A 24277-nucleotide genomic window follows, 5' to 3' on the forward strand; every position below is an offset into this window, starting at 1 on the left:
AGAGTGGTGGTAAAATTTCTGAAAAAGCTGTTCTCTCGTTTCGGGACACCAAAGGCTTTGATAAGTGATAGAGGTACCCATTTTTGCAATCATCAACTCGAAAAAATATTAACAAGGTATGGGGTCTATCACCGGGTCTCGACAGCATATCATCCTCAAACAAATGGGCAAGCCGAAGTGACTAATCGAGGTTTAAAACGAATACTTGAAAAAACCGTAGGAATAAATAAAAAAGAATGGGCCGACAAATTAGACGACGCTTTATGGGCTTTTCGAACTGCTTATAAAACCACTATAGGCACAACCCCGTATAAACTCGTCTATGGAAAGAGTTGCCACTTGCCAGTAGAAATCGCTCACAAAGCCTACTGGGCAATAAAAAACGTAAACTTAGATTTAGAAGTTGCCGGTAAAAATCGATTTTGTCAAATAAACGAATTAGAAGAACTTAGGAATTATGCATATTCTAACTCCGAAATTTATAAAGAAAGAATGAAAAATTTGCATGATAAATATATTAAATCTAATGAATTTCGGGTTGGAGACCAAGTTCTATTGTTTAATTCACGACTTCGATTATTTCCTGGTAAGTTAAAATCTAGGTGGTCAGGACCTTTTTCCGTCACCCATGTTTTTCCACACGGTGCAGTAGAAATTAAAACTCGAAATAGGACACCATTTAAAGTCAATGGCCAACGGCTGAAACTCTACAGAGGATCCATTGAGGATGAGGAAGAGGAAATCGCACTACAAACGGTCAACGAATAAACTCGTACCCGACATGTTACAGGTAAGTGTACGTTCAAAACCAGTAAATCATCTAACCATTTTTCGGAAATAAGGGGCATGCACACGAGCACAAAAAAAAAAAAAATATTTTTCAAAAAACTTCGCCCGGCACGGGGCCGTGTCCGCTGGACACGGGGCCGTGTCGAGGCGACTGTCGGGATAAAACCCTCTTTTCCTATCAGTTACACCATTCCACACGCCCCGTTTCACCGAAAACTCTCTGGTTAGAGGCGATTTTCTGCAGATTTCGAACGTCACCACCGAATCTAACAACGTCAAGGTATGATTCTATCCTTCTTAGTAGTTAGATTAGTTACTTGCATGTAGTTAAAACATCAAAAATTGGGGGAAAATCTAGGGTTCTTCATGTTCATCCGGATCGAACTCAAAATTTTTGATGAAAATTGTTAGTAGTAGTTTAGAATAGAGTGGTAGGAAGTAAATAGACATGTATTGTTGATAGATTCGTCCGATTTCCAACTAAAAACCCAAACCCTTGTTCTTGAACCGAAAAACACGAAATTGAAAGGGTAAATGGTTTGTTTTTGGAAAAATGACACTTAGGGTTTCATTTTCGAGGGAAACCGCTACTATTGGGCTAAAAATTTTCAGGTTTTCGAAACCGGGACGAAAAATGGAATTTTTGGGTTACAGACGCCTGGACACGGGGCCGTGTCCAGCCCACTGTTTGCAGTTTCCAAGCCGATTTTCCTGGTTTCGTACTAACTTCTTATGTATTCTTTTCAGATGTCGAAATTCACAAGGTTTGGTGCAAACGAACTTGACGCTAGGGCACGCTACGAGGTCCTACAAACAAGACCCGAAGAATACCCAAGGCGGGCATGTACTGATTTGCTAACCATGGTGAACCAACTGGACCGCTTCAACAACATTGTGAGGGGTCCACTGCACGTAGCATTGACTGCCCGACTTCGGTCGGTCCACCAATGCACGATGGAGTTCTATAGCACCTTCATCTTCAACTCAAGGCGCGAACCGTTTGATCATGACGCGGTTGAATTTCGATGTGGAGGGACCACCTATAGAACCTCCATGGCGCAGTTTGGAGCCATTATTGGGCTATACAATGATGAAGAAGCGGGAAATGAAGAGAATACAGGGGGGTTAAGAGACTTGGATGCAACCGAACGCTAAGTCGCATGGGCTCAAATAGGTGAAGGAATCTACAACCCAAGCAGCACAAAGAGCACCAAACTGAGGGACCCGCTATACCGCTACATCCACAGGCTCCTCACGTACTCGCTGAACCAACGCCATGACAGTAGTGGCGTTGTTGGGTTGAAAGATTTGGTTGTCCTTCACTGCATCCACAACCAGAAGCCTCTCGATGTTCCTTACTTCCTACTGCGAAACATGCACTTGAACCGCCTTGCCTCTGCTCCTACACCAATCTTCTTCGGGGGATGGGTGTACCGTCTTTTCAAGCACTTCACGAATATCCCAAGGTCCTTCGAAAGGAGTCCGTGGTCGGGACGGGTCGATTATCATATTTGCCGAGCCATGAACTTGCTTTATGAAGCGGAGGACGGGACGGTGAGCTTTCAGAGGACGCAAGGCTACGCATGGAACCCGCAGGAGGCTCTAGTTCTTCATGCACCACCTCCACATTTCCAATTCCCACCCCAAGGCGATCCGGGTCAATCCTCCTCTCAAGGAGGCGGTTTTCCTAATTTTCAAAGTTTACATGATCTTTTGCAGGAAAACCTTATGTGCACCAGGAACACCTACAACCTCGCCAACAACACATACCACCGGGTTGGAGCTATCGAGCGCAGCGTCAACGATATACAAGATGATATCGGTAGCATCCGGGAGTACATGGCGAGGCAAGGGGGTGGAGGTGATGGTAGTGATGAAGACATGGAGTAGGAGGCTGGGAGGAACAAGGGGCTGGCTGGTGATGAGCCCACAGGTTTGATTGCCCTTCTTATCCATCAAACAATTCATGGCCTGCGTGCCAGTTGTCGAACAATTTACTTTCCTTAACTACTTTTTATCTTTATTTTGTTTTTATTTTATGTTTGGATAATGTTTGACAATGGTAAGTTAGGATGGTTTGTGCTTGGTTGGATGGTATTGAATGATTAAACAGGTGCAATGCGAGGGTTAGAGTGCTAAACATTAGCACTTGCAGCCCTAGGATGAAGAAACCGGGAGAAAAAAACCTATTTTTTCTGGCTAACAGACTGTCCACACGGGGACGTGTCCAGCCGACACGCCCCCGTGTCCATCTCCCAGATCTGCTGTTTGGCTACTGACCTGCAATTTTTTGCCCGACACGTGGCCGTGTTCACCCAACACGCCCCCGTGTTCACCTTCTGTAAGTTTTTCGTTACTGGCAGTTCACCACGGGGCCGTGTCCAATGGACACGGGGCCGTGTCCAGACTGCCAGTAACACAAATCTTTGCTTTTTAACACACTTTTATACATTTTAATCAACCAAAAATATTGTTTTTGGACACATTGAGGACAATGTGTAATTTAAGTGTGGGGGGGATGCTAAAACCTTGAAATTTTGCAAAATCCTAAAACACAAGCCTTACATAAAACTCTATTGGAACCGCTAAACACCCCAAATTTTTTCAAAAACTTTTTCATTTTTTTTATTTACTTGTCTTAGTTTAAGTTGGGAAGAACAAGTCTAAAAAGGTTATATTTTTACAAGTTTACAACCGATAGCGTCGTGATAAAAAAAGGAACCAACATAAGAAAATTATGAAACGGCATAACAAGTCTAGTTTAAAATTCGATTATATATGCTTGGTCACATTAAAAACCCATTCCCACAAAAGTGAGTTTTGAGCCTTTATTGAGCATAAAAATACACATATTTAGATTAAATGCTCATTTTTCGTTTCTTGTGTGAATAGCCGTTCGGTCCTTACAAATCTAGAACTTGCCACGACGATACATTCCCGGTCCTTACCAACTTAAACCCAAGTAAGTAAATGATGGAGGCATTAGGACTAACTATTTTTCTTTCAAAACCATTATTTTCCATTTTTTTTAACTTACCCAAAATCCCCCTAGATAGCCCCTTTGAGCCTAAACCTTTCATTTCATTACCCCAAAAACCATTTTTACCCACCAAAAACCTTTTTCATTTTTTTTTCTCACCCTTTATTTTAGTAACAAGCTCGGTTTTTCGTCAACTTACCCTTTCATGTGACATCAAAAAAAAATATATATATATATATAATGATGATGAAGTCAAAAAAAAAAAAAACAAACAAAAGCTATAAAAAGCTTGTTTGGAGAAATACTTCAAAAATAATAAGTCACTAAAAACAAGGTATTTTACGAAAACCAACGCTTGCTACGATTTTCGCCTTTTTACTAACCACTAACCAACCACCCACCTTTAAACCCAAGCCTTCACCCAAAAAAGTCCTCTTGATATTTACAAAGGTAAAAAGTTAAAAAGGAGGAGGATTGATTGCTTGGCAAGCCTATGGAAATACGTAAGTTCCGTGCCGCTCTCGAGTGATTCACTAAAATATACACCTTCGGCCGAGTGTTGAGTGATCTCCCGTGAGGTATGTGAACTTGTATATAAATGGAATTTTAATAAAACATGTTATGCCCAAGTAAGTAATTTATCTTGTGAAAAGTTCAAAATAAATCATAACGAATAGGATTGTAAATAAATAAAAATAAAACCTACAAAAACCTTGGATTCCCGACACTCTAGGACAAGCTAAAAAACTTCTCTTCTACCTATTCCATTTGGGAGTGTAAGCCACATTTAAAGAGTTTTGCTTGAGGACAAGCAAAAGTTCAAGTGTGGGGGTATTTGATGTGTGTAAAATGCAACATATAAAACACATCAATTAAGGCATAAAACTAACCCTTTTTAAGTACTAATGTTGGAAAAAGAGTGTTTTTGTCTTCCTTTTGTATTTTCAGGATGAAATGAGCTCAAAATCACAAAAGAAGCAAAAGACCACTAATTCTACCATAAATACAAGAAAAGGAACAAAAGTGGACTGCCCGGACCCTCAACGGCACCTCTCAAGGCAAAAAGAAGGAAACAGAGTCTGAACACGCCCCGTGTCCAGCAAACACGGGGGCGTGCCCAGGAAGCAGCAGAAAAGACAAACCAGTAGAAGCTTCCATTGCCCACCACGGGGCCGTGTCCAGCGAGCACGGGGGCGTGGTGAAAGTACAGCAGGCGCATTAATTGTAATTCGCAATTACAATTAATGAAGAGAGAGAGTGTCAGGCGGGCACGGGGCCGTGTCCAGCGGACACGGGGCCGTGTCCAGCCTTCTGTTCAGCCTATAAATAGAGGAGCTTGGCTTCATTCTCTCTCATCCCTTGGCACACCACCTCTCTCACACTTCATCCACCACCCACCACCACCATAACACCATCATCCACCACCATCATCCATTGTCCATCGTAGAGTGTGTGAGTCGTCTCGGGATCCAAGATTGATCGTAAGAGTTCTTGACAATCAAGGCCATGTTTGCCTAAGCCTCTTACATCACTTGGTGAAGACAAGTGTTTAGTATAATACTTTTTATTTTTAATCTTTTGCACTTTTTATTTGGTTTTGTATTAATGACTTTAATAACTAGTTACTTATGTTGAAGGTGATCTTTCCTTATCGTTTGTCCGTGGTGTCTTGGCGTTATTTTACTGTCTATATAAAATAAAAGATTTTCACCATTCATATCTCCACGGTCTATATGGAGGTATGTTGGCTACCTGGTCGGGGGTTAAGGGAACGGTTTGGTAAGGGTCTTGCCCTTGTTCAGCGTTTAGAGGTCCTGCTTGGGACCTGGGTCAAATTTAGTAGGATCTCCTTCAATGCCCATAGGTATTGGATGGCGGGGATCCAAACTCTTTGACCCCCTCATAAGTTAACTACTATTAATACTATAACCCGGCTATTTAGGACTGTATCCCTGCTGACTCAGACTACTTAGCCGAGGGTAACGTCGCCGCCAAAAGCGGGGCCTACCATAATTTGCATTAATAACTTAATTCATTATCTTTCAATAATCCGACCCTTTAGGATTGTATCCTTGCTGACTCAAACTACTGGGTTGAGGGTAACGTCGCCTTCAAAAGAGGGGCCTACTACAATAACTAAGATAATCTCTTAAACAAGTGCAAAAGTGCGAAAATAATCAAAGGTTATACTAATACATGTGTCGGAACCAAGTGATTCATCTTGTCTATCTGTTTTTATTTTATTTTTATTTTCAGCATTTAGTTAGTTTTTATTTTTCTTAGTTTAAAACATTTTTCTAACCTTTTTGATTTGATTAGACGTTGAGGATAAACCGGTATTAAAAGCTCTTGTGTCCTTGGACGACCTCGGTATCTTTCCAACACTATACTACGTCCACGATGGGTGCACTTGCCCATATGTGTGCTTAGTGTTAGTAAATATCGTGTTTTATAAATTTAAAACTTGGCTAAAAGTGTAAAAAGGGCTTAAATATATATCTAAAAACATATATACACTAACACGCATCAGGAGGCGAGGTTTTACCGATTATTTCACTGTCGTGCCTTCGGGCGGTTGGAGGTCGGGTTTCCGCGCATCTGGGAGAGCCAAGGAGCTGGCGGCGGTCGAGTAGTCGACCTTGGCCACAACGTCCGGTGTCATGATGGTTGACATGTCATTCCTTGTCGTTAAAAAAATATAGAATATATATAAATAATTAATTAGTTTATGTGTGAAGTGTGATTCCAAAAACTATATCGCTATCATAACAGTTGTAACGAACTTCTTTAATGAAGTGTTTAACATGTTTTATGCATTAAAGCCTGCATTCTGTTTTGGTCCAGTGGGTGTTTCGAGAGTGCTCGGGATTGATTCTGTTGTTCGTTAAAAAAAAAAAAAAAAAAAAAAAAAAAAAAAAAAAAAAAACTTGTATTGTGTTTTACATATTTAAACAGTGGATGGTTTTTTTGAGGTCTAAAACGAAAGGAAAACTCAAGGTCTTTTCTGAGTTTCACTGTTACAAACTCTTGTTCTTTTTTATAAACTCTTATGTGAAGAATGCGTGACATTAGTCGTGTTACAATTTGCATAAGTGTGAGCGAATAAATTGAAGTAAAATAGCTATTAAATAATGTCTCCTCGTTTCTACTGAAACACCTAACTTGTTTAAATGCCTAAAACCATAAGTTTTGCTGTAAAATTGATGATAGATTGCACAATTTCAATTAGCAAAACATAACGCCGAATGTCAGTGAAAAGAGCGAAACTCGAACACAATTCCAATTAGGTTAACGAAATGAAAAAAAGATACAAAATCGTGTTAGTGAGCCGTTCTCAACGGGTAGAGTTGAAAAACTGATCGGGTTTATGTTGAGTGAAAACGAGTTGAACTGACGTCAAACATATAACTTTTATCTTCACCAAAATAAGCAACACATTTTTCTTTATATTGTAAATAATTAATCTGATAAATAACATTATAGGGAACTATTATATTTCAAACTTTTGATTAAATAAAATGATTTATTTAGATACAAAGGGTAAGTTTTTTGTTATATAATAATTAGATACTTTAAAAACATAAAAAAAAATAATAATAAATAAAGGGCACTTTTAGCGATCCTTGTTTTTGTTCTTAGATTGTTAGATACATCAAGGTTAACAATCCTTGTTTTTGTTCTTAGATTCTTAGATACATCAAGGCTTTGGTTTCTCAACGGCCGAAAATGAAGTACCGTCTATTGTAACTGAATCATACCTAAGAAACAAGTGTGCGAGAAACAATGAAGCCGTAAAGGTAACAAAGTCTTTTCCCGCACATTGTTTGTTAGACACACTTGGTGTACCCGACTGCGGCCCGTTTGACCAGTACAAATAACCCAACAACTCTTTACCCTTTTCGCCCATAAACCGCTCAGCAACAAAAGTTTCCGGGTCATCAAACACCTTTGGATCTTTCATAACCAAAGACTGGAACCCGCAAAGAAGCTCGCCTTTCTTCACTTTAAAAACCGAGTCATGAGAACTCAGTTCGAAATCCTTCCGTGCCCGTCCGTACTGGAGAGGTACGGGCGGGTTGAGTCTGAGTGTCTCATAAACAAAGGAATTAACCAGGTCCATTTCTTGAATGGACCTGAAGTTCAAACCTGACACGGCTTTTTCTCTCACTTCTTTACGTAACTTTTCTTGAATCCCGGTTTTATCTGTCCCTAACACGTTTAATAAGCTCAGGAAAAATATCGAAAACCCTCCAAATGCATTGAACCCGAGGATGAAAAGGAGGTTATGGATCGTGTCTTCTTTACTTAAATTGAACTCGGTTTGACCTCGTGAAACTACTTCTTTGCCCTCGTTTTCAATGAATTCATATAACTTGTCGTAGTCACCACTCACTAGAAAGAACGGGTACGCGAACGAGTGTAGTAGAATTTCCACCAACGGTTGGAGCATGTTGATTGGGATTGTCGGTAGGAGCTGCACCGCGAGCCACCGGTCCATACGAATGTAACCGTTTTCGGCAATGTCCGGTGAGTTAGCCGGGTCCGCACCGGCTATGCAAAGGGATGAGAAGGCAAAGATAAATTTTTGAATGGGTATGAGGTAGCTAACCGGACCAGATGAGAGTTGTGGCTCGATGTTGTCCCACATTGTGTCTAGTAAAGAGGTTATGGTCGGGATCCAATTGGTTGAGCTTCGTTTGAGTGTGTCCATTGCAAAGTTTTTTATCTGAATTTTCAAAAACTGAGTTAGACCGTAATAATCATGAAGTAAATTACAATGCTAAAAAGTTAATTTGTTCGGATATAAGATTATAACGAAGCCAAATTTAATAATGCCAAAATTGTGACACATAATAACGCCTTAAATAAATATGATTGTGGTTTATTTATTTAAATAATTTATAAAGAAGATATTAAATTGTGACACATAATAACGCCTTAAATAACCCATGGCATTATAGCCTAGTGGTATCTTGGGGGTGGGATAAGGCTTATGACCATTAGGTCATGGGTTCGATTCCTACAAAGGGGGTTTTCCCAGATTTATTGGGTTTCCTCCTGAATTGGTGTATAGGCATTATTGCCTAGTGGAGATGGATATGATCGGGTGGTTCTGCTGGTGGCACGATGATACTCCAGTGGTCCGTCAGTGATCCAAATTTACCGTTCAAAAAAAAAAAAAAATAACGCCTTAAATAAATATGTTATATCCACCGATCCACACGGTATTCACGTGGATGCTTGTGAGTTTGTCCCAATATCAATCAATGAGAGAGAAGATGTTTTTTCCAACTAAAAAATTGTGCAAAAGACAACATCTTGCAAAAAAAAATAAAAAAAATAAAAAAAAAAAAATTGTGACCCCATATGTCGTTAATCAAACATCCCTCCAATAATTCATAGTACATGGATATTCATCATACAAAACCAATTTTAAATATAGAATTGTAACATCGTATAAAAACTTTTGTCTACTTCAACTATAACTCATAAGGTGGTTACATTACCTCAAACCCACTTTTAAGCTCTAAAAAATATAATTTACAAGGATATTATATGGCTCTTATGGTTATCTCTATTTAAAGCTGGTATTTCTAGTAACTGTTCTATTATATATGTGTGTGCGCGCATATGTGTTATAGAGTGTTTAATACGTAACCAACTTTAAGTAGAGAAATACATGAAGTATATACTTGTATCCTTAGCTTTAGGGATAAGCATGGTACCCGTTCGGTACCAAACCGGTACCGGTACCGAAAATCCCCAAAAGTGGGTACCGTTACCGAATATACCCGGTACGGTATGGTTCGGTACCGGTACCGGAATTCTAGTGTAAAAACGGGTAAATACCGGTACCGTATTGGACCGGTACCGAAAATGTCAAAAGTCGATACTGAATCGGTGTTGAAAATGTACCTGGTTCGATAAATTCGGTACCAGTACCCGGTACTATTTGACTATTTGCTCATCCCTACTTAGCTTTAACTATGATATATAAGGCAATATGTAACCACTTAGTCTCTTTCTAGTTCTCGTTATACCTATCAGGCACCATGTAGATATGGATTATACGATTCCCACATTAATTTAGTTATATATATGGTACAATTATATACATTATAAACCGATAAATCATAAGCTGTTTTCATGACACTATAAAAAAACAAGAGACTCATAAATTTAAAAAAAAAAAACAAAAATGTAACGAATTCTGTTCGGTTTGACTGAACTTGCACATGACTAATACAAGGTGGAGATCTTGTGACCTTTTGAGATAAAGATAAGGTGATTTTTATTCAGCTAAAAATAAAAATAAAAAATCTAAACTGGATTTTTCGAAAATGGCCAGTGTCGACTGGCAATGCCTGAATCATGAATCTGACTTATACACAACTAATTTCATTTTTTTTTTTTGTAAAAATATTCCTCAGTTCTATAATCGGGAATTTTTTAAAATGCGAAAGCGACGTGCAGGTAGATATTTGCAGATCGTAAACCAAGTCAAATGTAGAACCCTAATGTAGTTATATTTTACTTTACAAGATCAAAGACAAATACGAAATACTCTTAACGTAAGAAGTCAAGATTTATTTTTTTTCTAATTTTTTTTCTCCTACCACTTAAGATTAATGTTTAAATACAAAATCTAAAAGAAAAATCATGTAGAATAGTAATTATTGTAGGGTAATTATAATTATTCTACAATTTTGTATAATAATTTTACTCTACAATTTTATAGAGTAATTATAATCACTATACAAAATTACATAATTACTCTACTAATGTAAAATCACGATTTTTTTTATTTCGAAACTAAAATAAGTGCTTAATGATATGAAGAAAAAAATTCAAAAAAATAAAATAAAACAATTCCCCCTTTCACTTTTTACATTAAGACTATTTTGTATTTTAAGACTCATTTGTATAATAACTGAAACTTTTATTAACAACCTCATTTGAACTACAGCTGAAGAAACAGAGATCTAATTAGGGAGTTAATTAGATTAGTTTATGTTCCTTTCATGAGGGTTAATCTTCTTAAGGATATTTGAGCTCCGACTTGGTGATTTATCCTGCAAAACAGAACACCGTTAACTCGTTAAGAGGGGAATGTGGGGGTTTCCCTCTTAACCAGGCTCCGGCGTGAGAATAAGCGATTGCTTTGAGAGTAATTAAATGTAAAGAGTGAGAGCCGAGGGAATAGAATGTTTAACCTGTGTGATGAGGTCTCTATTTATAGCCGGAGAGGTGTAAGGGGTTATGGGCTGATGGGCTGATGGGCCTTGGGCCAGAAGCGGACAACAAAACGGATATGCTCTTTGTCTCACTGGCGTCGACCGCTTAGTGGCTTCTAGACGCTCGTCGGTGCTGGCGCAGCTTGATTGGAGCCACGTGTCATTGTTGTCGGCCTTGTTGTCCTTCTGTCATCAGCAGACAAGTGGAGATCGTGGGACAGTTGTCTCTGTCCTCTGATTGGTGCCACGTAGGCGTCCTTGTGTACTTCTCGTCAGGCGATCGTGGCGCACGATTGACCAGAGCCTGCTAGACGCTCATTGGCTCCTTTTACTGCCACTTGTACCTTATGTACCACTGTAGGTAGCCGTGCGCTTCCTTACTGAGTGGCTCTTGTTGGACAACAAACTAACCCGCGCGGAGTTAGCATGTTCATTTGCTCCATTGTTTTTATGCTAAGTGCTGATACCTGGCTCTCTTGTGAGCCGTGCCTCGCGCGAAACAAACTACAACGCGTGTAAGTCGCGCGAGGATACTGTTAATAAGTTTTCTGAAATAAGGAGTATGGTTCCGCGCGCAACCTGGGCGGAGGTTTGCGCGACTTTTTGGGACCATACCCCTTCAAGTCCCCCCAGTCCAGTGCTGCACCATGCGCAACGCAAGTGGTTGGAGCTCTGGACTTAATAAAATTAGGAGAAATAAGTGTAGTAGGGGAAATGTTTTTTTTTTTTATATCCTGATTGGTGTGGCGCATGTGGAAAATGTTGTTTTCAATTGCGCAAGTACCAATGCAGGTCTTTAGGGATTGCCGTTTGTCTGATCAGGCGCGCGGGTTTATTGGAGGTGATATGTAGCTGGCGCGGTTCATGTAACTTCTGCATGAAGTTACTTGCAACTTTTATGGCGGGAAACTTCGAAATTTGAACTTCTGACGGGTTGGTGAGATAAGTCGCTGAGAGCGACGTTTGAGTTGACCCCTGGCACGGGTGTCATCATGCCGCCTGCGGCGGTTACACTTCATGTCAGGAGAGTGAGGCCCACGCGCGCGTGGTAACCGTCACCCCTGGTTTTCCGCTTGACGTGGCAACCTCCTGTTGGTTAGCCTAGCGGCGAACGCGGCACGGTTACCCATCGCATTAAATGCGATGGGTATATATATCCGAAGAGAAGGTGAGAGGTTCTCACTTCTCTTCGTTTCTTCTCTACTTTCCTCTCAGAATTCTTTGAATCTTCAAAGTGTTCTTCATATCTTCAAATCTTCAAACTTTTCTTCGAGTTTTTTCCAGATCTTTCTGAAAAGATGAGTGAAGAACATCAGGAGGTTGCTGTTACTGAGGAAGGACCAGTTCCTGTCCTTAAATGGGACTTAGGTCTCTTCGAACAAATCGTTCGTAGTTTCCAATTCCCACCGGAGTGGGATGCCCGGTATCCGGCTCAGGGCCAGACCGCGGCTGATGCACCACCCGGTTACATCACTTTATACGAAGACTTCTTCCTTCAGGGCAATTTCCGACTGCCGGCGACCAACTTTATGGGCAATATCCTTCATCACTACAACTTTCATATATCGCAGATGAGCCCACCCGGGATGGTGAGGGTAAGGCACTTCGAGTTCTTGTGCCATTCTCATGGCATTGAGCCATCTGTAGATAAGTTTCGTGCTTTTTACCAGTTGCAGAGGACAATGGGGTTCTTTTCTTTTGCGAGCCGTGGTGCGGCGAAGAAGATTTTACTGAACCCACCGAAGAGTTTCCATGACTGGAAACCTAAGTTCTTCTTTATCAGGGAAGAAGTTTTGCCGGTTGCCATGCCTTTTAGGGATTGGACCGAGGCCATACCGAAGGAAGATCTTCCCATTCCAAAAACTACTCGGTGGTACCAGCAGCTAACCCCAACCCCAAATCGGGTGTTTGGGGAAAATGTGTTGGTTGCTGCTAAGATGAGTGACCAGTGGTCACCTAGCAGCAGGGAGGTTCCGGTTTTGAAGATCGGCGATCAAGGTTAGTTTCCTCTTTGTTGTTTCTTCAGTTAATCTGCTTTAATTGCTACTAATTTACTTAAGTGTATGTTTAGAAGCGCAACTCTATCAAGCTGCCTTCTCGACATTTGGTGGCTCCATGGGCGTTCGGCCATTGCGCGATGACGAGGAAAGCTGGTATGACCAGATTAAAGGCAATTTCATGTTTCCAGCTGCTGATGCCTTCGCTTCGCCGCCCACCGCTACTGAAGGTGCGCAATACCCTAAACCTCGTCCTTTGCGCTCTGTGACTCTTGCTGGGAAAGAGACTCTCTATCTTTCCAGCGAGGAGTCAGTAGGTTCTTCCAGCGGAGAGCTAAGTTCCTGGTCTAAAATCTTTGCAGGTGTGTTGCGCGACCTGGGGATTGACCCTGAGGAGAAGAAGAAGAAACCTGTGAAGAAGAAGAAGAAGGTGGAGCCTGAAGTGACCAGCAAGGGCACTGGCCCTAGTCGCGCGACAGCTGCTGCTGTCAAAGGTACTCTTCGCCTTCGTCAACGTGACTTAGATGATTATGTGATCATCAGTGACTCATTTGAAGGCTTGTCACGTGTAGCTAAGGGGAAAACTGGTGCTGGTGGGTCGAAAAGCTCTGGGAGCGCGGGTTCTCATAACCCTGAAGCTGGCGCGACTCCATCTTTTCCTGAAGATGACGAAGCTGAAGAAGAAGATGCTGGCGCCCAGCTTATTGGGCGGAAGAGGGGTAGGAGCGAAGCCACGACTGGTGTGGCTTCCGCCCCTACATCTGTTGTGATTCCCGTGGTTGGGAAAACGAGCAAGCTGCGCTCGTTATACAAATTTTCTCCTGGTATGTTCTTCGCTTCTCTTCTTAATACTTTTCTCTTTGCTTACATGCACTTGCTTTATTTTTTCAGAAATCAAGAAGAAGACCCCTGAGAAGGGTGTCACGTTCAGTGAGGCTGCGGCGAAAAGGCCCAAGATTACCGTCAAGTCCACTGACACTGCTGCTCAGGATGCCGCGAAGGCTACTGAGGCGCAGCGAAAGGTGGAGGAGGGTCGGAAGAGAGAGGAAGAGAAGAAGAGGGTTGCGGAGGAGGAGAAAAAGAAGGAAGAAGAAGAGAGGAAGAAGAAAGAGGAGGAGAGAAAAAGAAAGGCGGAGGAAGAGCGTTTGAAGAAGGCGGAGCAGGAGAGGTTGGCCGAGGCGGCGAAGAAGAAAACCTTGGAGAAAGAGCTAGAAGCGAAAAAGGCTATGGATCAGCCTCTTAAATCTCAAGGTCCTGAGGTTACAAACCCTACCCACTCTGCTCCTGTCATTACTTCCAAGGGTGCGGGTCGACATGCTTCGAGCAGCGCGAGCTCTGGTGGTGCAGGGGGTTTTAACCCAAACGTGGTCGGGGCGAAGGATACCGTCGGCGATATCTACTACAAAACTTACAATAAAGAAGAACGCGGCGATGCTCCTCACCAAGCCCCTTGGAGCTTAAAGCAAAAAGATACATTTCATGAATTTGCCCCTTGCCGCGAGTGGTTTTTGAATTCGTTTACCCCGGCTGAAGTTAACCGGAAAAGGGCGAAACCCCACGAAATGTTATACCGCACCTTTATACTTGGAGAGGCCAACGCTCGTGCTGCCAATCACCAGATAGTTCGTGAATGGCGAACAATGGTTAGAGAGCGCGCCGACTGGGAGGCTTATCGTGAGCGCTCGTTAAAACGAATAGCTGAGTTTGAAAAGTCTAAGGCTGCTCTTGGTGAGGAGAGAGCCAAATTTGAAGCCGATAAGAGGGCCGAAGCATGGGGCCGCGAGGGCCTGCAAAAGAAGCTTCATAATGTTGAAGAGCAACTGGCCAAAGAAAAGGCCGAGTTTAAACGTATTTGTGCCCAAGACAACGAGCGCGCCTATGCGGCTCGACAGAAGATAGTTGATCTTGAGGCTAAAGTTGCTGACTTGACCTCGAAGGTAGAGGAGGCACAAGGAGAGAAGGCTGCTAAGCAACAGGTGGAGGTTAGTCTTATTTGTTTTCCTTTATTCTGGCTATGTTTTTAACAACCCAGCCTAAGTTGTTTTGTCGGTCTCCAGGTTGAGTTGTCTGAGGTCAAGGTGCAGCTGTCTAACAAGGACAGAGATCTCCATGCCAAGGACGTTGAGATTGCGGAGCTCAAACGTCGCTTGAACGAGCAAATCGACAGATGCGAGTCGTTGGAAATCGACCTGGAGGCCGAGAGGGTTAAGGCTGCTACGGCTGAGGAGGCGCGTGCTGTTAGCACTGCTGCGCTGAATGTGGCCCAAACCAACTACTCCGAGGCTCAAGGCATCGTCGATACGCTTGTCTCAGAAGCTGAATGGATGCGCACTCGTGGAGTAGTGCTGGTGAGTACTTTTTATGCTTCTATCTTGTTAAGGGTTATCTCTAACGCTTTTCTTTTGTTGAAGGTTGCCAACTCCATCTTGAATGCTGGTGAGCTGGACCGCGCCGTTGCTGGTCTTACGGATGCGGCGCGTGCGGTGGGTCACCGAGGTGGTTACTTAGAATGTGCCAGTCACGTTGAGCAGATACTAGGGCAAGAATTCGATGTAAGCCATTGCTCGGTGACTGATCGTGCTGATGCTGCGCTTGCACAAGCTGAAAACTCGTATGACAACCTTTCCTTGCCTATCATGGATCTGGTTGTGGAATCCTTGAAGAAAGACGACTGGTGCCAGCGCCTTAAAGCTGTCCTCGATCCACCAGTTACTGTTGAGTTATCCGATGAAGAGCCAGCTGGTGATGATGGTGGCGATGGCGATGATGATGGCAATGATGATGATGGCGATGATGATGGCATGATGACGGCGATGATGATGGTGACCGTCATGTTGAATAGGGTAGGCTGTTGATAGGCTTTTATGCCCTTGTAATTTTCTTTTGGTAATTGAATGTACAATGCTGCGCTGTTGCGCAAGTTTTGAATGATATGAAAGATTTTCGTTTTTTCCGTTTCAATTATTGCATTGCTATAAAACTTAGGTTAAATTAGCTCGAATAAATGGAAGTGTCCTTTATATAAAAGGTTATCGCCCGGTCTCGCGCTTTGTTTGCGGAGGACCTTGGAGGCGATTTGAACAAACTCTGAGATGCTGGAGTGTTTTCGCGCTAATCAAAAGTTTAGCATGCATTTGTAACGAAAAAATGTAATAGAAACATGTCGTATGCGTTCATTAAGTCAAAAGTGGGCGCGTAGGCCTTCGTACATAATTGCTAGTAGCTTATAGCCGACGTAGGGAATTAAACTGGGGCGCAAGGCCGGAATAGATTACATATAACATTTGCGCAGTTGTTGCGCATTCCATGTCCTTGGTAAGATGTGGCCATCTAGGGTGCGTAATTTGTAGGCCCCTTTTCCCAAGACCTCATGTATCAGATATGGGCCTTCCCATTTAGGTGCCAACTTCCCTGGACGTTCCGCATTTGACGCTTCATTGTCGCGAAAGACGTATTCCCCTGGGGTGAAGGTACAAATGCGGACTCTTGCGTTGTAGTACCTTTCCAGCTGGGTTTTGTACTTGGCCTCTTTGATTCGCGCGAGCTCGCGCCTTTACTCTAACAGGTCCAAGTCCAGGCGCCTTTCTGCTTCATTGTCAATTGAGTTGACCGCTGTCATACGTGGTGAGGGTAGGCCAATCTCCGCCGGGATAACCGCCTCTGAGCCATATACCAAGCTGAAGGGGGTTTCGCCGGTACTCGTCTTTGGCATGGTTCGATGAGCCCATAAAATGCTTGGGAGCTCATCAACCCATCCTCGTCGCCTTGTTCCCAATCTGGCCTTTATTCCCTCGACGATGCATTTGTTCACGCTTTCCACTTGTCTGTTGCCTTGGGGGTGCGCAACGGATGTGAAAGTGTGTTCAATGTTCATCTCCTTCATCCACTTCTTGAGATCATCTGATGCGAAATTGGTGCCATTGTCAGTGACGATCTTGAGCGGAAGGCCAAATCTGCATATGATGTGCTCCCAGATGAACTTGCGCACAATCATAGCTGTGGTGGATGCAAGGGCTTTGGCCTCTACCCACTTGGTGAAGTAGTCGACAGCCACTATGATAAACTTTACGGCGTCGGGAGCATCCGGGAAGGGTCCCACCATGTCAATTCCCCATTGCTGAAAGGGCCATGCGGTGGATACAGGGATAAGATCATTTTTAGGGCGCAGTGTTTTTGGAGAATGCCTCTGGCAAGAGTCACATTTGCGGATCTCCTTCATTGCGTCGACATGCATACCAGGCCAGTAGTAACCGGCGCTCATGATCTTCGCGACAACCATCCGTGGTCCGGAGTGAATGCCGCAGATCCCCTCGTGGATCTCCCTTATCAGGTAATTCGCATCCTGAGGGTCCACACAGCGTAGCAGTGGCCCTAGGAAGGATTTTCGGTACAAAATACCGCCGTTCATTTCGTATTGTAGGGCTTTGTTTTGGATCTTCCTTGCTTCCGCTTTGTTCTCAGGGAGCACCCCTTCTTGCAGGTATTGGATGATTGGGGTCATCCACGATGGTTGCCCTGTTTCGATCACGTTCACTTGTCGCAGTAATACCGATGGATTCTTGAGTACCTCTATCCTTACATCCTTGGCGAGATGTTGAAAGGAAGTCGAGGCAAGCTTGCTCAAGGCGTCGGCAGGCTTGTTTTCTGAGCGATTGATATGTATAACCTTGTGAGTTTCGAATTGTTGGAGCAATTCTTTCGCTTGTTCCAGATATAGAGCCATGACTTCTCCCTTCGCGTCGTATATGCCATTTACTTGACTGGCTATCAGGAGTGAGTCAACGTGTGCGCGCAAGTTTTTTGCTCCCATCTTGATGGCGAGGCGTAATCCTGCCAGAAATGCTTCGTACTCAGCCTCGTTGTTGGTGTTTTTGAAGTCCAACTTAATGGCGTAAGTAAACTCGTGATTCTCTGGGCTCACCAGGCGCAATCCTGCTCCCGCGCCATCTTCATTTGATGCCCCGTCGGTGTAAAGCATCCAAGTTTCATCTGTTGTATCTTTCTCGGGAGTCTCTATCAGCTCGCACTCCTTGATTTTATCGGCCGGCACTTCCGTGATGAAGTCGGCGAGGACCTGCCCCTTAATGGCCGGGCGCGGCCTGTACAAGATGTTATGGCCGCCCAGTTCAATGGCCCATTTTGCCAACTTGCCTGATGTCTCAGGCTTCTGTAGTATGGTGCCAATGTGGAAATTTGTAAGCACAGTTATCACATGGCCTGTGAAGTATCGGCGCAGCCTTCGGGAGGCGTGTAGCAGCGCAAGAACCAGCTTTTCCATTGTGGAATATCTTGTTTCTGGGTCAGTGAGTACCCTGCTGACATAGTAGATCGGGGTTTGTACCCCGTTTCTGTCGACCAATAATACTGATCCTACTGCCTTATCCGAGGAGGACAAGTACAGTACGAGGGCCTCCTTCTCAAATGGTGCAGTCAGGGTAGGGAGTTCGATCAGACACGCTTTCATTTGTTGAAAAGCTGTTTCGGCTTCCGGGGTCCATTTGAACTCTTGCTTCTTCACACAATTGCGCAACGTACTAATGAAGGGATACGACTTTGCGGCGTGATTGGAGAGAAAACGATTAAGCGCGGCCAGCCGGCCGGCTAGTCGTTGCATTTCCTTGATGTTTCTCGGTGAGGGCATTCGTTCTATAGCTTGTACTTTCTCTGGATTCACCTTGAAACCGCCGTTTGTGACAATGAAGCCTAGAAACTTCCCTTCTTCCATGCCAAAGGAACACTTGGCTGGATTTAGCTTCATATTTACGCTGCGCAATGAGTTGAACGTTTTCTCGATGTCTTTCAACATTTGGTCCTCCTCAGGACTTTTAACCACTAGATCATCGATATAAACCTCAATATGCTTTCCGATGTCACCTGCGAAGGTCTTGTCCATCAAGCGTTGATATGTCGCGCCTGCATTCTTCAGGCCAAAAGGCATCTTTGTGTAGCAGAAAATTCCTAGATCCGTTCTGAACGCTGTCTTGTCTTCATCTTCTAGCTTCATCTGCACTTGATGGTATCCTTTGTAGCAATCCAAAAAGCACTTCCATCGGTATGGCGCGAGAGAATCTATTTTTTTATCGATCTCAGGCAAGGAATAGCAATCCTTTGGGCACGCCTTGTTGAGATCAGTGTAGTCTACGCACATGCGCCATCCGCCATTTGATTTTTCGACCATCACGGGGTTCGCCACCCAACTCTGATATCTTACCTCTCGCAGGATCCCGGCTTTGAGCAGCTCACATACCTGCTCGTTCATTGCTTTTGTCTTGTCTGCCCCTAGGCTGCGCCTTCTTTGGACCTTTGGCTCGACAGATGGGTACGTGTTTAAGCAATGCTCGATGATGTTGCGCGGGACACCGGTCATGTCTGCCGGTGTCCAGGCAAATATATCCATGTTTCGAAACAGCAGTTGCTTTAGACGTGTTCTGATGTCTGACGAAATGGCGTGGCCAATTGTCACAGTCTGCTCGGGGTATTTTCGGTTTAAAACCCATTTCTCTGGCTCGGTCGTGGAGACCTTTGCCGCCTTTGTTGGGCGCAGCTCTTCAGTTGACATTACTTCTTTCTTGGCATATATGATTGCTACTCCTGTCTTGGTTGGGAAACCTATCGCAGAATGAGGCGTTGAAGTCACCATGTTTAGCTCGCCTTGTGTTTCCCTCCCAATAAGCACATCATGCCTCGATTTCACTGGCATTACCATGAAGTTCACATTTGTTGTTCTTGAGTGTTTCCCGTCAGAGAGCGTGACGGGGAAACTGATCTGTCCGAGAGGAAAAACCATCTCGTTGCAAAATCCAGACAAAGGATAATCGACAGGTTCGAGTCGCGCTTTATCCTCTTCATCCAATTGATTGAAACACTGTTCGTAAATGATGTCGGCAGTACTTCCCGGGTCTATGAATATGTAGTCAGTTTCATAATGCCCGATTATGCCGGTGATGACCACAGGACGTGTGGCGCGAGGTCCGCCGCGCACTACTGGAAATATAACTTGCTGCTCTTGCCAAGAAGGTTCATAAGGGCGTTTGCCTTTCTCTTTCGCGCTGTACCTGGGTCCGTTGACCATGTGAGTCTCTAGTCGTCGGACCTTTTTGTGGTTCCCTTCATCGTGGCGCTGGAGTTGACGGGTTTCCTTGCGTACATTCTTCACTAAATGGCTTAGCTTACCGCTTTTGAGCGCTCTCTCGATTTCTTGGCGCAAGCTGTAACAGTCGTCGGTCAGGTGCCCTGAATCTTTGTGAAAATCGCAGTACAAGTTAGGGTCTTGCCCTTTCTTGTTTGTCATTGGCCTTGGCGCCTTGAAATCGACATTCTCCGTCATCAATACCTCCTTTGGAGTTTTCGTGAGCGGAGTCCAGTGTTTGTCACGATTGTCGTCTCTGACCGCCTTCTTGTAACCGATTCGGTCAATCGTTTCTCGCGCATCTTCTCTGTAGCGCGGCCTGTCGTCACGGCCTCTTGGTCTCTCAGACTTCCAGTCATGACTCTTATATTTGTTACGCTTGTTGTTATCGCGCGTACTTCCTCTTGAAAATCGATCTTCTGGGTAGTAGCCCTTTCCACCAGCAAGGGACTCCTCAGTTTGTGCGACGATTTTTGCGGCTTCCATTAGTTTATCCCACTCCTTTGGCATTCCATCTTTGCCTGTGATGGTTCTAATGAGACTATCGCAGCGTATAGCCTTTTTGAAGTGACAGCGCATGAGTTGCTCACTGACGCCGCCTATTTCCAGACACTCTTTGTTAAAACGCGTGATGAAGTCCTCCAGACCTTCACCATCTCTTCGCCAAATATCTTCTACTTCGGCTGTGTCACGTTGGTAGCGACGTTGTTGGCTAAAGTAGCTTAAGAATTGCGTCTTGAAATCCGTCCATGATTTAATCTTCCCAGGCTGTCAAACCAGGCGCGAGCCGCTCCGGTAAGAGTTTGAATGAACAGGTGGCACCACATGGGCATGTTCCAACCTCCCATGCAACCCACACTCGTGAATGTTCTGACGTGATCGTCTGGGTCAGTCAACCCATTGAATTTCCCAACAGTTGGGGGTAGCTTCTCTCGTGAGAGCGGCGCGAGTGCAATTTTCGGGATAAACTTGGAGTGTTCCGCAGCTTCCGCTGGTCTGTATGCCAGGCGGAAATCTCTTTCAGCTTCTTCTGTGTAGCCAATGTGTTGTCTTGGCTTGTAGTACTCATGGTTTTTTGGTAAACGATTAAAGACTGACGATTCTTCGTCACCTTCCCATGTGGGATCATATGGGTCCGTTTCTTCCCATTCATTGTTCATGTTGCGCGGCGTTAGCCGGCTGTGAACAGGGCCTCGTTGAAGGTTCGACGGATAGTCATAGTAACTATCCGTTTCCCCTCTTGTATCGCGCGTGTCTTGTACGCTTAAACGTCTTGTAGGGGGAGGCCTGTTGGTTCTGCCTTGTATATTGGCTGGTGGGGGCATTTGGCGCACCCCCTGACTCTGAGGGGTGACCAAGGACGGTTCTGCCGTCAAAACTGCCTGCTGCGCGATGAGCGATTGGTATGCTGCATTGATAGTGGCGATGTTCTTGGCATACCACGAGGCTGGGGTTTCGCCTTCTGGTAAGCCAAGTAATGCAGATACATTTTGAGGTGGCGCTATGTTCGAAGGTCCTTCTCCGTTTCCTGGGGTGACCACTTGGGTGATGCGGGTGAAGCTCCCGCGCGGACCCCCAGTATTGTTGATTTCAACTTCGCCGATTTCTTCGATTTGTTGGGCTTGGAAGTTTTGGATTCCTTCGCCCAACGCCGTGTTAGAGTTGGTTCCGAAACCGAACTCTGGGATGATTCCTTGACCAGTCATAGTCGAAGGAAGAAAGAGGTGTCAAAGGCTCAAATAAAAGAAGATGAGGGTGGTTATAGAAAAAATCGGTGGGCGCCAATGAAGAAACAGAGATCTAATTAGGGAGTTAATTAGATTAGTTTATGTTCCTTTCATGAGGGTTAATCTTCTTAAGGATATTTGAGCTCCAACTTGGTGATTTATCCTGCAAAACAGAACACCGTTAACTCGTTAAGAGGGGAATGTGGGGGTTTCCCTCTTAACCAGGCTCCGGCGTGAGAATAAGCGATTGCTTTGAGAGTAATTAAATGTAAAGAGTGAGAGCCGAGGGAATAGAATGTTTAACCTGTGTGATGAGGTCTTTATTTATAGCCGGAGAGGTGTAAGGGGTTATGGGTTGATGGGCTGATGGGCCTTGGGCCAGAAGCGGACAACAAAACGGATATGCTCTTTGTCTCACTGGCGTCGACCGCTTAGTGGCTTCTAGACGCTCGTCGGTGCTGGCGCAGCTTGATTGGAGCCACGTGTCATTGTTGTCGGCCTTGTTGTCCTTCTGTCATCAGCAGACAAGTGGAGATCGTGGGACAGTTGTCTCTGTCCTCTGATTGGTGCCACGTAGGCGTCCTTGTGTACTTCTCGTCAGGCGATCGTGGCGCACGATTGACCAGAGCCTGCTAGACGCTCATTGGCTCCTTTTACTGCCACTTGTACCTTATGTACCACTGTAGGTAGCCGTGCGCTTCCTTACTGAGTGGCTCTTGTTGGACAACAAACTAACCCGCGCGGAGTTAGCATGTTCATTTGCTCCATTGTTTTTATGCTAAGTGCTGATACCTGGCTCTCTTGTGAGCCGTGCCTCGCGCGAAACAAACTACAACGCGTGTAAGTCGCGCGAGGATACTGTTAATAAGTTTTCTGAAATAAGGAGTATGGTTCCGCGCGCAACCTGGGCGGAGGTTTGCGCGACTTTTTGGGACCATACCCCTTCAACAGCTAATTAATGTAATTACTCTAGTAAAAAACTATAAAGTAAGAATAATTACTAGCATATTAATTTCATTTGTACCAGATCCGACTCCAATATATATTTCTAAAAAGTAAACGATGAATGATCTAACACGTACAATCTCATCTCAACATGACTAATTATCCCCAAACCAAACATAATCAGATGCAACAACAAAGCAAATCAAAGCAAAACTAGCCAATTAAGTTAAAAACAACAACAAAAACCCGAAACGCACCTGTTCATGCTGCGGTTCAGACGGATCAAGATAAGCACACACACGTCGATCGCCAGTAAACTTAGTACTCGGCATCCAGTCACCCACAAGCACATTCCTCTTATCAACCAACTCCATATCAAACATATGCGCAAAAGACTTAACATCCAAAACCGCAATAACATTCGGGTTCACCAAGAAAAAAGGAAAGCTAGGCGGAACATTGGTCCGAAACACAGTGCTCTTATTCTTCTCAACCCGCTTCTTAAAAAATGTTTCTGACCCTTGAAACCATGCGTAATCAAGGCGGTCAGCTAGTGGTCCCAACAAGGGCAGCCCGTAGCTGCCCGGGATTGTACGGGTTGGTAATGAAGTGGGTTGTGAAGTTGTGGATGTTGTTACTGATGGTGGTGGGGATGAATATGAGTATATTTTGTTGATTGTAAATTTTGTTGTGGAAGATTTAGTTGTGATTGGGTGCTTGATGGTGTGAAGTGGAGTGGAATAAGCAGCAGACAGATCCATTGCAGAGTTTGTTTAGAGATGTGTTTGTTGTTGATTTGAAATTTGAATGGATTTTAAGGCTGAGTGATTGAATTGTGGTAGGCAGAGGGTGGGGAATAGATAGTACTAAGGAAAAATCTGCATATATAAACATGTGAAAACACATGAAAAAAAGTCACCTCAATTTTGTTGAAATATCGGATATCCTATACACTGTAGAAAACATCTATATATATAAAAAATATATTTAGAATATATCTTTCTTTTTTTTAACGGCCAACAAATTCTCTAAATGGGCTGCTGACGAAATTCACCACATCGGGATACACTCGCCTCCGAACCGGGGAAAACCCTCACCTACGGCCGAAACCCATGAACACTCGCCCAAAGGCACGACAGTGCGGTGAGGTAAAATCCGCTCAGTTTAAAGATTGAATTAGCAATCTCCACCTTTTCGCTTAGTCTCCCATCATCACCAGGTGCCGCAGAAAATATTGGGGAGGTCAGGAATCGAACTTGGGTCCCTTCAAACACCAAATCTCTCTCTTACCACTCCTCCACCACCTGCTAGAATATATCTTTTAGATTTGATAAAGTGACATGTTTATTTATTTATTTTTATTTTTCTTTTACATATGATCTTGTATTGTTTGAAAAGATAATTCTGATTTGAAGGATTATCTTGAAAGTTAATATGGGCTGAAGATTAATATAAGTTAGTTAGAGATAAAATTG

The 24277-nt window shown here is 43.8% G+C and overlaps 1 protein-coding gene across 1 annotated transcript; it reads right to left on the reverse strand.

Annotated features, from left to right (window-relative positions):
* Window positions 1-7344: 7344 nt before the first annotated feature.
* Window positions 7345-23704, reverse strand: LOC110917776 (fatty acid hydroperoxide lyase, chloroplastic). Its single transcript, XM_022162224.2, has 2 exons — window positions 23060-23704; window positions 7345-8495 (listed from the first exon to the last, which is right to left on the reverse strand). Exons 1-2 carry the CDS (start codon window positions 23561-23563, stop codon window positions 7467-7469), a joined length of 1533 nt encoding a protein of 510 aa, XP_022017916.1. The 5' UTR covers window positions 23564-23704; the 3' UTR covers window positions 7345-7466.
* Window positions 23705-24277: the final 573 nt, after the last annotated feature.

This window comes from Helianthus annuus, chromosome 16 (assembly GCF_002127325.2).
Source record: "Helianthus annuus cultivar XRQ/B chromosome 16, HanXRQr2.0-SUNRISE, whole genome shotgun sequence".
Classification (NCBI taxonomy): Eukaryota; Viridiplantae; Streptophyta; class Magnoliopsida; order Asterales; family Asteraceae; genus Helianthus; species Helianthus annuus.